Source organism: Schistocerca gregaria, chromosome 6 (assembly GCF_023897955.1).
Source record: "Schistocerca gregaria isolate iqSchGreg1 chromosome 6, iqSchGreg1.2, whole genome shotgun sequence".
In the NCBI taxonomy this organism is placed as follows: domain Eukaryota; kingdom Metazoa; phylum Arthropoda; class Insecta; order Orthoptera; family Acrididae; genus Schistocerca; species Schistocerca gregaria.
In genome coordinates this window covers 386725140-386737749 of record NC_064925.1, presented here as the reverse complement: position 1 = coordinate 386737749, position 12610 = coordinate 386725140, and the positions used below count along the sequence as shown (strand labels likewise).

General features: G+C 40.4%; 1 protein-coding gene across 1 annotated transcript in view; it reads right to left on the bottom strand.

Annotated features, from left to right (window-relative positions):
- Positions 1–225: 225 nt before the first annotated feature.
- The window catches only part of LOC126278535 (prostaglandin reductase 1-like), a 28909-nt gene continuing 16524 nt past the window's right edge, over positions 226–12610 (bottom strand). The window contains exon 3 of the mRNA XM_049978710.1: positions 226–877. Within this exon, the coding sequence (XP_049834667.1) occupies positions 425–877 (453 nt within the window). The 3' untranslated portion in view covers positions 226–424. The remainder of the gene's footprint in view (positions 878–12610) is intronic.

Here is a 12610-nt window from a genome sequence, read left to right as displayed (position 1 = left end):
TATATGTGTTATATATTGTATTTGTTGTAAGTAGCTATGAATAGCAATTACTGATAATCACTAGGTACATGTGCTGTTGCATTAAATCGTTCCTTTATATTTTACTACAGTTTCTAAATTTGGTCAAAATACGTAACAGTCATTTCGAAACAATTTCAGTTGTGTTGAGTAAAACTCTTAAGGCATCTCTGTGTAGGCTTATCAATTCAATTCAAACAAAAAGAGTAGAATATGTCCAACATTATAATTATTTTAATGAAATTGCAAACTATCATGTTCCGAAAGTAACATTTTGAAGACAATTGTTAACGAAATATGTGAGCCCAGTTGTGCACTGCAGATTTCATATTTCCTGTATGAAATGTTGAAAGAAATTGTCTTTGTCTCTGTTTGTGGACACGCACGTCTGCTACGTCAGCACTGTTCACAGTTTGACAACAGCTTTCCCGAAGTTCTCACCTCGCAGCATACCCATGAAGGCTCTGGGAGTGTTTTCAAAGCCTTTGGTCACAGTCTCCCTGTACTTGATTTTACCCTCTCTGACCCATTTCGTCAGCTGGCTGATGCCCTCTTCCCAGCGGTCGTGATACCGTGCAACCGCGCAACCCTCCAGTCGGAGCTGCTGCGCTAGAAATGTGAAGGGCAGGGTGACCAACTTCTGGTGCTCGAGTTCGTTGTACTGAGAGATGGCGCCGATCAGGACGATGCGGCCGCGGTACCGCATGTTGCTCATGACTGCGGCGCTTATGTCGCCTCCCACGTTGTCGAAGTACACGTCGACACCGTCTGGGGCAGCCTGCTTCAGGGCGGTGGACACGTCTGTCTTCTTGTAGTTGAAAGCGTGATGAAAGCCCAGGTCCTCCTTCAGCCATTTCACCTGAAAGCAAGAGATATTCGTTATGGGTGTACAAGAAGCTGGATCGACTTATTTTCGTTGTTATGAACAAATCACAGTCTTATACTATAAAACAAAGGAATTAATTCCGTCTATTTTGTGAAAACAAGCTAGAACCCTAGGAAGAGTTCCATGACGCGGTAGCTTATTCTCTGTCCCACTCACGCATCGGAAAATTCCACTGCTCCACAGCGTCACCATAATACACTGTGATGACAAAAACCGTGAGATACCGATATGCGTTTATGTAGGTGGATATACGAGGGTAATCCCAAAAGTAAGGTATCCTATTTCTTTATAAGTACATAGACCTGTTTATTTCTACAATGGTTTACATCAGTTTACAGCTTGAACATGTAGCTATTTTTCGACATAATCGCCATTTCCGTCGATGCATTTTTGTAGACGCTGTGGCAGTTATTGAATGCCCACGTCATAACACGTCGCCGCCATGCTGTTCAGAAAGTTATGAATCTCTTCTTTCACCTCGTCGTCGGAGCTGAATCGGTTTCCGGCCAAATGTTCTTTTAACCTAGGGAACAGGTTATTATAGTCACTGGGCGCCAAGTCAGGACTATAGGGTGGGTGGGTGATTATGTTCCGCTGAAACCGTTGCAGGAGGGCAAGGGTTTGCCGAGCGATGTGTGGGCGAGAGTTGTCATGGAGAATGTGTACACCCTTGCTTAACATTCCTCTTCTCCGGTTCTGAAATGCCAGTTTGAGTTTTTCCAGTGTTTCGCAGTACCTGTAAGCGTTAATTGTGGTCCCAGCGATTCAATTCCGACGACGGGGTGAAAGAAGAGGTTCCTAACTTCCTGAACACCATGGCGGCGAGCTGGTACGACATGGGCGTAAAAAAACTGCCACAGCGTCTACAAAAATGCATCGACAGAAATGGTGATTATGTCGAAAAATAGCCAAATGTTCAAACTGTAAACAGATCTAAACCATTGTAGAAATAAACAGGTCTATGTACTTATAAAAATATAGGAGACCTTACTTTTGGAACTACCCTCGTATAGCTCATACACAAGGTATAAAATGGCAATGCATTGGCAGAGCTGTTATTTGTACCCAGGTGATTCACGTGAAGAAGTTTCCGACCTGATGACGGCCGCACGACGGGAATTAACAGAATTTGAACGCGGAGTGGTAGTTAGAACTAGACGCATGGGACATCCCATTTCGGAAATCATTAGGGAATTCAATATTCCGAAATCCGCAGTGTCAAGAGTGTGCCGAGAATAGAAAATTTCAGGTATTACCTTTCACCTAGAACAACGGAGTTCCGTAGGCCTTCACTTAACAACCCAGAGGAGCGGCGTTTGCGTAGAGTTTTGGTAGTCACGGAGGTTTTGTGAGAAATGTAAAAGTCTCAGTTAAAATACCTATACAAACCAGTCCCTTCTGTCAATATTCCCTAAAGGATTTCAGAGTCAGCTACAATTAAACAGGTGTTACAGAATTTTCAAAGATTTTGAGAGAAGTTAAGCGGACAGTACTGTGTACTGGACAACGACTGTTGCAGGTAAGTGAAAGCTTAATTACTTGGAAAGCTCATGATTTAAGAATAATGTAAGATTGTGAAGTGTACATGATGTTGTCCATCAGAAATTAAGTACATACACTATGATCAACGTCCAACAAAAGATTCATTTAATAATTCATATACTTCTTGGGACATATCACTGAGTGCGTTTATTATTTAGATTGTATTGTTGGAAGGCTAAGTAACTGTTTCGAAGAAGTAATTTAAAACTGAAAGTTCAACATTGAGAACATCATTGAGGCATTATGAACAGCAGTAAACTGGTACTAAAAATAATCTGATTGTGTTCTACTTCCAGCTTTAGCGTTGTATGTACCACTACATCGTCTTCCAGCATTTTTTAACACCGACGTCTACGAAGGAATTATTAATATACGAGGGTCGGACATTAAATAGTGCCAACTATTTATTCACAACCGATACAAAAGAGTTAAGTGTTTGCACTTGTAACTGTCCCTCAAAGTAGTCACCAGCGTTATGTAGAACTCGTTGCCAGCGATGTGGAAGGCCTAATATACCGTTAGCAGAGCCTGTTCATGGTGCGAATGGGGCGATCTAAGGTTATGGTGGTTCTCGTGTACGACTGTGATGGTGTTATCCTACGGCATTACGTTCCTAGATGGCAGGCCATTATTTCACAATACTACTGTGCGTTTTTGGATCATCACCTGCAATCAGCTTTGCGAAAGAAGCGGCGACACTTTCTGCGCAACCCACCCATCATTTCGCACGAAAATGCGCGAGCGTATACAGCGAAAACTGTGGCTGCTCTGTTCGGTCGATGGGACTGGGAAGTACTGTACTATCCACCATACTCCCCGGACGTAGGTCCTTGTGACTTTGATTTGATTCCGAAGATGAAAGAACTGCTTCGTGGCATTCGCTTCAGAACTGTTCCAGAGATTCGACAACCAGTAGACCGCTCCATTCGCACTATCAATAGAGCAGGCTCTGCTAACGTTAAACTACGCCTTCCAAATCGCTGGCAACGGGTTCTACACAACACTGGTGACTACTTTGAAGGACAGTAACAGGTGCAAACATCTAATTCTTTTGTATCTGTTGTGAATAAATAGTTGCCACTATTTAAGTTCCAACCATCGTAAAATCGGAAAAGTTAACCAGCAGACTTTTAAAACTAGAAAGGAATAATAGATTTCAAGGTATAAAGCACAGAGGATTCCATGCCAGGCACAAGAACGACATATTTATTGAGAAAGTGGATAGTGGCACAGGCCGCTCGGAGTGGCCGTGCGGTTCTAGGCGCTACAGTCTGGAACCGAGCGACCGCTACGGTCGCAGGTTCGAATCCTGCCTCGGGCATGGATGTGTGTGGTGTCCTTAGGTTAGTTAGGTTTAATTAGTTCTAAGTTCTAGGCGACTGATGACCTCAGAAGTTAAGTCGCATAGTGCTCAGAGCCATTTGAACCATTTGAATTTGATAGTGGCACATGGCCAACCCTTTGCTACAATGAAGTGACTGTGGAGCTGCAGAAGGAAAACACGAAAAAGTTACTTGAGAAGTTAAAAGCGATAGTGTCCAGTTGATACAGTCATACTTACGTCTTAATTTAGTAGTAGTTCAGTGAGTGGTAGGTGGGCAATTCGTACCTTCAAGAATCAGAAAGCGCACTACTCATTATGGGGAACATATTCAGATATAACGCCGCCAACAATGATGGTCACAAACTGAGGGCCAAAGAATGTGAAGGCTACACCGGCACCACCCCTAGTACATTCGGTATCAACACTCCCACGGGACCTCAGGATTGTTTTGTATAAAATTCTGCTACGTACAGGATTTTATAAGTGACAGTTGTCAGGGGAAACATGGCCAATACAAGTACTGATTTTCTAATGTGGAGGGAGAGTGTTCAAATGGAGGTCTGAAGCTAGATTAGTACCTACCATATAGTATTCCTTGATGTACATCTACATCATACACCGGAAGCTACCTAACGTTTGTGATTGAAGGTACTTCTGGTACCACTGGCAAATCCGCCCTTCTCTGTTCCAATCTCGAATGGCGCGCGTGAAGAATGTTTGTCAATAAGCCTCTTCCAAACATTCATGGTGGTGTCTTTTTGTTCTATATCGTGTCTCCCTACCAGTTTCGCGCAACGACGCTCTGAGGGTGGTTTTTAGGGAACTGACTAGTTTGAACCTGCGACCTGTTGCTGGTTCATGGCTTTCCTATTTTTTAGTCAGCTGGTAAAATAAGGTCGAAAAAGCAGTTAAGTTTACCATTGGAAATTTTATTTTACTCACAAACATTGTTTATAAATTGCACTATTGATAAAAGGAAGTGTTTTAATACAGGATGGTAAAAACCAACTGCGTTCACCAAAAATGTGAACGAATATTCCCTGAATGGGTTTCCAAGTTCTAAAATGGATCGAAGGATGACCTATGCCATATCACATCTATAATCTAGGTTTAAATTAAGTTTCACAAAAGAGAAAAACTATCAAAATGGTCTACAGCGACCTTCAATTATCTCTAATTACTTATCTAACTTGTCGTAAATTACAGTGGCTGATGTGGCTTCTCAATAACTACATAACAGAAAAATCATCGCGTTTCAGATTTTTACTTCAAGTGGCAAATGTGAACACCATGAGCTTTAATTGACGATCGACACTAGTGTTACGCAAAAAGGAGGTGTAACAGATGAGACTTCTGCAGTTCTGAGTGAAGCCTTATGCGCTCAAAAATGCGGCATCGTGTGCGTTCATTACCTTGTCGGTGTTCAGGCGGCATCAGGGCGGCGGCCGGCGCAGCAGCCATCCAGCTCGCCGTCTCGGAACTAACTCTCTCCTAACTTCTCCTTAGTACAATTTACCGAAGTTGGTGTAAAAAAACTATCTGGCTGTGTTTTCACCTGACCAATCAGGGTCTCAATGTCAACATTAAGCTCCGCCTACAAAAATTCTGTCTATCCAATGAGAAACGTTATAGTTTTCGTGGTAGGGCAATGTTTTTAAAGTTTGCAACGTAACAGAGACGCGAAAAAGTCTCACGCTAAAACCTGCAGCTGGTGTGGTCCCTTTAGCGTTATCGTAAGATCTATACTGTTCTTCTGGAGGGCTCTATCTTTTAACATGGGCTGGGGGGTGGTCCGAATGTAACAGACACGTGAAAAGGCTCAAGCTAAAACTTGTGGGTGGTAGTGGCCCTTTTTGTGTTATCGTAATATCTATACTGTTTTTCTGGAGGGCTCTAGCTTTTAACAAGGGCTGAGGGGTGGTCCTTGACGTAACAGAGACGCGAAAAGGTCTCACGCTAAAACGTGCGTGTTGTGTGCCCTAGTGGTTAGCTGGCGACGTGGGTGACCAGTCCGTCCATTATCGTAGGGCCTTCTAGCTTAACACGGTTCTTCTCTCGGCTTCTGTTCTCGTTTCTCCCCTCGGAACTGCGTCGGTCTCTCGGTGGGAAGGTACGACATGCATTTAGGCATTCTTGTGTTAGTCTGTGGTATTCCAATTCCTCACTCGTTACTCGTAATACTTTGGTTAATTTAATGTCACAATTTATTCGGAGCTATGTGACATACTACTGGATTTGCTTATCATATCAGGGTTTTCATGGAAGGTGTTGGATTTGCCTGACACCTTACACTCTGTTTTAGTTTTAATTTCTGGAATTTTCTTGTAGTGGTCATTTCGCAAGATGTATGTTGAAGGAAGTAATATTTTGTCTTCCCGAAAAGGCTCTATCGAAATTTCGATAGTAAGCCTCATCGTGATGCACAGCTCCTCTCTTGTAGCGTGTGCCACGAGAGTTTTTTGAGCACGCCTGTATCGCTCTCGAGACGACTAAGCGATCCCGTGACGAAACCCGCCACTCTTCGTGGATTTTCTCCATCTCTTCCATCAGTCCTACCTGGTGGGATCCCACTACTTATCTCACTCCAGGCAAATGCCGGGATGGTTCCCCTGAAAGGGCACGGCCGACTTCCTTCCCCATCCTTCCCTAATACGATGAGACCAATGACCACGCTGTCTGGTCTCCTTCCCCAAACAACCAACCAACCCACTACTTATCAACACGACTGAAGAATCAGTCACTTCGTGGGTGAGTTTCCTCAAGATTATTCCTATGAATCTTTGGCATCTTATTTCCTTACTATTTGTGTTATATGGCCATTCCACCTACGGTCACCCTGGATAGTTAATCCTAAGTATTTTACAATAGACACGGTTCCCAGCAATCCGCCACAATACCGTAGTTGTACAGTGGTCTATTTCTTTTCCTGTGTATGCGTGATATGTTACATTTATTTACATTCGTGGTGAACTGCCGGAACTCGTACTATTCATCAGTCCTCTGTAGGGCATTTTGCAAATCTATACTGTTGTCTGACGTTGCTACTTTCTTGTAGACTACCATGTCATCTACGAACAATCTTAAGCAACTTCCGACGTATTTTACTAGGTCTTTTATAATCATTGAAAGTAGTCACGGCACTATCATACTTGCCTGGGGTACTCCGAAAATTAAGAAGGTTGTTATCAAAAGTGAGGAGTGTACGTATCGATTTTCTTAGAAATATTGTTTTTATAAATGTAGTAATTAAGTAAAATCTATTCCTAACACATTTTGTAAATATCATGTACAAGTAAAATGTTTTTGTTTCTAGACACTCATTTCAACATTGTTACACTATCAAATAAGAATTATTTCCAAGAATTGCTTTGACAAAGTAGTATACATACACAAGTATTGAGATATTATGCTAACAAATGGTACAAATGAAAAAAAGGGAAAACATCCAACAAGATAATTTTTATTCTTTGTTTTTATAAGGGGAAAGTAAGTAAAATATAGTTAATCTTTTCTTTTTTATCAGGAGAAAGTAAGTGGCATATTATTTCTTTATATACTGTCCATTTCAGAACTAATGACTTATTTTTATCGATAGTCTATTTCTTACTTAAGTCCATAGTCAATTACTGTTATTTTGTAATTTATTAGCTGTCTGGTGTGCTTAACTTATTTAGTTTTTCACACATTTCTTTTGCACAATTCCTACATCACATAATTTGATTTCACACATTCACACAATCCTATGAATGTTTAAGCATGAGGTTGGCGAATGTTTTTGCACGAAGGTGATGGACTTGAGCGAGATGGATGTGGGCAAGTATTTGATGTACAGCTTCGTTCGTCGTTCCTTGTTAGCTTTGCAAGTGTGTGTTGCTGTTGTGGAGGTCCCATAATGGAATGGAGCTGTGAGTGCAGAATCTCGTGGTTTACTGGCTTTGTATGCGTAAAAGTCGTCGTTATGTGTCGCTGAAAGCGGTCGTTTTTCGTTGTTATACTTCACAGACGACTAGTTTACAATAAGATAGGGATTTGGGAAGGTATGTCGTCTATTCTTCACCCATCTTCTTTCTTGGTCTCAGTCTTGCGAATCCTCAACTTCTTTTCTTCCTGCTTTTTCTCTGCTTCTCACTTGCTTCTTGGTTCTTCTCTGGGCAGGATATGGAAATATTTATTGATAACTAGTCGCTTTGAAGTTCTCCTCCTAGTAACAGTTTGAAAATTGTTTGGGCGTGTCATTTTTAATTTGTGGAAGTTCTCTTCAGTTTCGTGCATCAGCTTTCTCTTTAATAGCAGTAGTGTGACTTTTACGCATATTTTTTGACAGTGGTGGCTTGCCCAAGTGGGCTTCTCGTCGGCCCGTTTTTTGCTCGCTCCGCTGAGTCGGTGGCGCCCTGGGGTTTACGAGCGGCGAAAGTCGGGTGTCTGCTTGTCTGTCCGTGCACCAGTCACTACTGACATTCGGCGTCCCGTCGCTGCAGGGCTCTGGCACTCTATGGTTCCGCTTGGCAGATATACAGCAGCCCATTTCAGCTACAAGGGTCTTCTGTTGGTCTCTCTGTCCTCGTGTCTTGTTAATTACATCCTTTTCTTTCTTGATACCTCTCGTGTTGCAACTTATGGGTCGTTGCATCTGGTCTCTGTTGGAGTTTTTACAATGGTTCTTGCAAAAAGTTTTACTTATAATCATCTAACATGTTTCTAGTACCTACTTGTTTTATGCCTTCTTTAAAAGCTTTACAAATTTCGGCGCCCTTTCCATGTTACAATTCTAAGATATCTGAAGTCTTAACGTCTACTCAAGAATCCTCAAATTCGTTTTTTATTTTTGTGTAGTGTCGTGGTGTATAGCATTTTTCTATTTCATGCTGTTAGACTATCTACGCTTTATCCCTTCACCTTAATCTGTGGTACTATTGGTGTTATTATTGAAACTACTTTCTTTTTCCCTCCTCCCTCTCTCTTCATTCTTCTTTCTCCTGACGATCTTATCTGCAACATAATCTTGAAATATTGTGCTCATTATTTACCAGTAATAAAATTAATCTTCAAACTTTTTGATATGGCTCACATGGTGAAGCCCTAAGGTATTGCCTCTTTTTGGGTTCATTAGTTCCACAGCATTATCATGAGCAATTCGGCTAATTATAACAGGTCCTTTGTATGCAGCGTAAAACTTACGTATTTTGTGTTTCTGTTTGCTGGGGAGATGGTGTGTTTTTACAAATACTTTCTGGCCGACTGAGAATGTTCTTTTAATTGCTGTTCTATCTCCTCTTTCTTTTCTTTTAATGGCTGCCTTTCTGATGTTGGAGAGTGCTGTTGCGATGACTTGTTCGTGTTGTCTACATGGTACAATAAGAAATCTAACATTTTCTCTGGTTATGTTTGGGGCTTCAATATTTTTAAGTACAGTAACTGGAGGTAGTAGTGTAGTGCTATGTGGCATTTCATTTATTACTTCTTGAAAATCTTTGAGGTATATATCCCAAGTGTTGTGTCTTTTGACTGCATATAATCGGCATAAAGTGCCTATGTCCTTCATAGATCTTTCTGCTGGATTTACGCTAGGTTTGTACTTAGATATGTAGATGGGTTTTATTTTGTGTTGTTTTAACGTGTTCTGCCATTGCACTGATTTGTATTGTGGGCCATTATCAGAAATGATTCGTTCCACTCGACCTACTTGTCTGAGAAAATCCTGTCTAAATGTTTTACTTATTGCAAGACCTGTTGCCCGTTTTAATAGTGTTAAGGTAACATATTTAGAAGTAAGTTCCAAAACGACAAATATGAAAATATATCCATTTTTTGTGCGTGGGAGGGGCCCCATCAAATCTGTTGCAGCTATTTGTTTTAAGCTTTTAGAGATAATTGGAAACATAGGTGGTTTGGTTTGGAAAGTGACATGTTTAGCCCTCATACATTTTTTGCGTTTCACTAATACTGTTCTAATTCGTCTTTCCATATTAGGAAAATGGCTTGTTTGTTTTAGTTTTAAGAACATTTCTTTGGTCCAAAGTGGTCATTACTTAAATGTGTATACCATATGTACTTGTTAATTAGTTCATCTTGGATATAAATTAACCATTCATTTGTTGCAACATTTCGTCTAAAAAATAAAACATTGTTTTTTACGAGATAGTGCTGTCGAATGTCTGGAAAATCCTTACTTCTCCACTTGTGTTTGATTTCTAGTATTTCGGTATCCTTGTACTGTTCTTTGCCTATGTTTTTCAATGCTGTCGTAATGTAGTTTTCGAAAGGTACTTGTTTCATATAGTACATAGTAAACTGGTCTTCCGCTGCTTCCAAACATATGTTATTGGATGCACCCTGTGGACATCGTGATAAAGCATCTGCTAATACATTCGCTGGTCCTGGTATGTGTGTAATAGTGAAGTCAAATTCTTGTAGTATTAACATCCATCTGACTAGCCTCCCATGAGTTAGTTTGACGGAAAACAGAAATTCTAATGCTTTGTGGTCAGTATATACTTTTGTTTTTCTTCCGAATAGGAAGCATCGAAAACGTTGGAAGCCCCATACAATGGCCAATGCTTTCAGCTCCGTGACTGAATAGTTGTTCTCGCTTTTTGTGAGTACCCTACTGGCAAAGGCAATTGTTCTATATGATCTTAGCCCTGCCTGTTCGTATTCTTGGAATAACACAACCCCTAAACCTGTTTTCGCGCTATCAGTGGTCATACAAAAATGTTGTGTTAGATCAGGATGTGCTAAAATCGGTGCTGTTGTTAGTGCGTTTTTCACTTTTAAGGATTATTCATTGGCTTGTTGATCCCATACCCATGGCGTGTTTTTTCCAGTCAATTCACATAGGCGTGGTGTTGCGAGAGAGTCGATCCAAATAAATTTTTTATAGAATCCGGTGAGACCTACAAATCGTCTGAGAGTTTTCTTATTATATGGAGCACAGAATTCTTTGATTGCCGTTAGTTTTTCTGAGTCGGGCATTACCCCTTTCTCGGAAATTATGTGTCCTAGAAATTTGACCTCTCGCCTTCCAAATTTGGATTTTGTTATATTTACTCTGACCCCATGCTCTTTCATGATCTGTAAAAACTGATTTAATGTGTCGTTGTGATGTTCCCAAGAGGGTTCTGCGATAATCACATCATCAACATAACAAGTAATTTTTTGTAAAATTTCAGGACTGCGTATAGTATTAAATCCCCTAATAAACGCTGCTGATGCTATGTTTAAACCAAATGGCAATCGTTAAACTGGTAACATCTACCGAATACGATAAATGCTGTAAATTTTCTACACTCTGGGGCCAATTCTATTTGCCTCAAACTACTCCGTAAATCAATTGATGAAAATATCTTAGCACCGTGGAAGTTTTGTATCAATTCCTCTAATTTTTCTGGGCGATTTGTCTTAGTGATTATGATTGTGTTGATCTGCCTGGAATCAAGCACTAACCTGATGCTCCCATCTCGTTTTTGTACAATATGGAGCGGGCTGTTATATGTGGAGGTAGCTGGTTCAATAATATCGTCATCTAACATTTTAGATATCTTCTGGAATACTTTATTCCTGAAGCTTAATGGGATTGTATAGGGTGGTACTCTAAATGGTTTGTGCTGTTTTACTTCAAACTTGTGTTGAAAGTGTTTAATACTGCCAGTCTTAGGAAAAAATACCTCTTCTTTATCTCATAAAATACCCTCTAATTCTCTTTTACTGTGTTCCGAAATACCGTGAACTTCTTGCAATTTTTCGTCGATTTCTTCTAACATGAGTTGAGGCGATTCCTTCTTTTGTGCATACCATTCTAATTCTTCATCCTCTTTATCTCGCGTCATTTTTAATTGTTTGTTTATAACTGGTATTTCTTCTAATTTTAGCTTTTGCTCAAAGAGAAGTGTGACATTCACGAATGTTACGCTACATTTCCCCATATCTATTTTCGCTCGTCTCTCATTTAAAAAATCTGCACCTATAATAAATTCTACAGTTAGTTTAGGTATAATCACGAAGTTGGCTTCGATCTTTTGACCTTGGCACGAAAGAGTTAACCTTGTTTGTGTCGTAACTTCCGCAGCATTGTTTCTAATAGGACCTCTTACTTTAATCTTACGTGTTTTCAGAACTGGCAATTGTTCATTGGCATTACACTGCATGAATAAATTTTCTGAGATCGCAGTCAGTTCACTTCCGCTATCAATTACAATATTAACTGGGATATGCTTTACCATGGCCTTCACAATTGGTTGAATTTGAAAGGGTTGGTTCTGTTCTTCTTCCTCTTGCATCAACGAATCCTCCACTGAATCATACATGAGTCTTTTTAGGAATTTCTCTTGTGAATTCGAACTTTCTGTAGGATAAGCTTCGACTGTTACTTCTCTCTCTTTTATTTCCTCTTCTCTATTTCTTCCTTCATTTACACTTTCTTCTACATCCTCTACTTTTCCCTCTTCCTCGTCTATCTTCTCCTTCTTCATCGCTACTTCCACATAATCGCATCTAAATGCTCTAATTATCGCTTCATAACTTCCTTCATTATATACGTTGGGTTGTGTGCTCACTTGTAACTTATTTTCAACTTCTGTCGACTGAACATTATCCTCATCGAATTCGCTTTCCCTACTTTCCATCTCAAATAGCTCTGCAATACTCATTACTTCGTCCTTTCCTCCTATATTTGTTGTGCATGCCTCTGGTAATTCATCTTCCTCGTCAGTATTATCCCAAGTAATTTCGTCCCAACACGATAATGTTATTTTCTTGTCTTCGTTTTCATCTGGTCCCTGCCGATTTGTTTCTTCCTTCTTCTCTTCTCGTGATAAGATTTTTACTTCTCTGTTCAAGGTGCT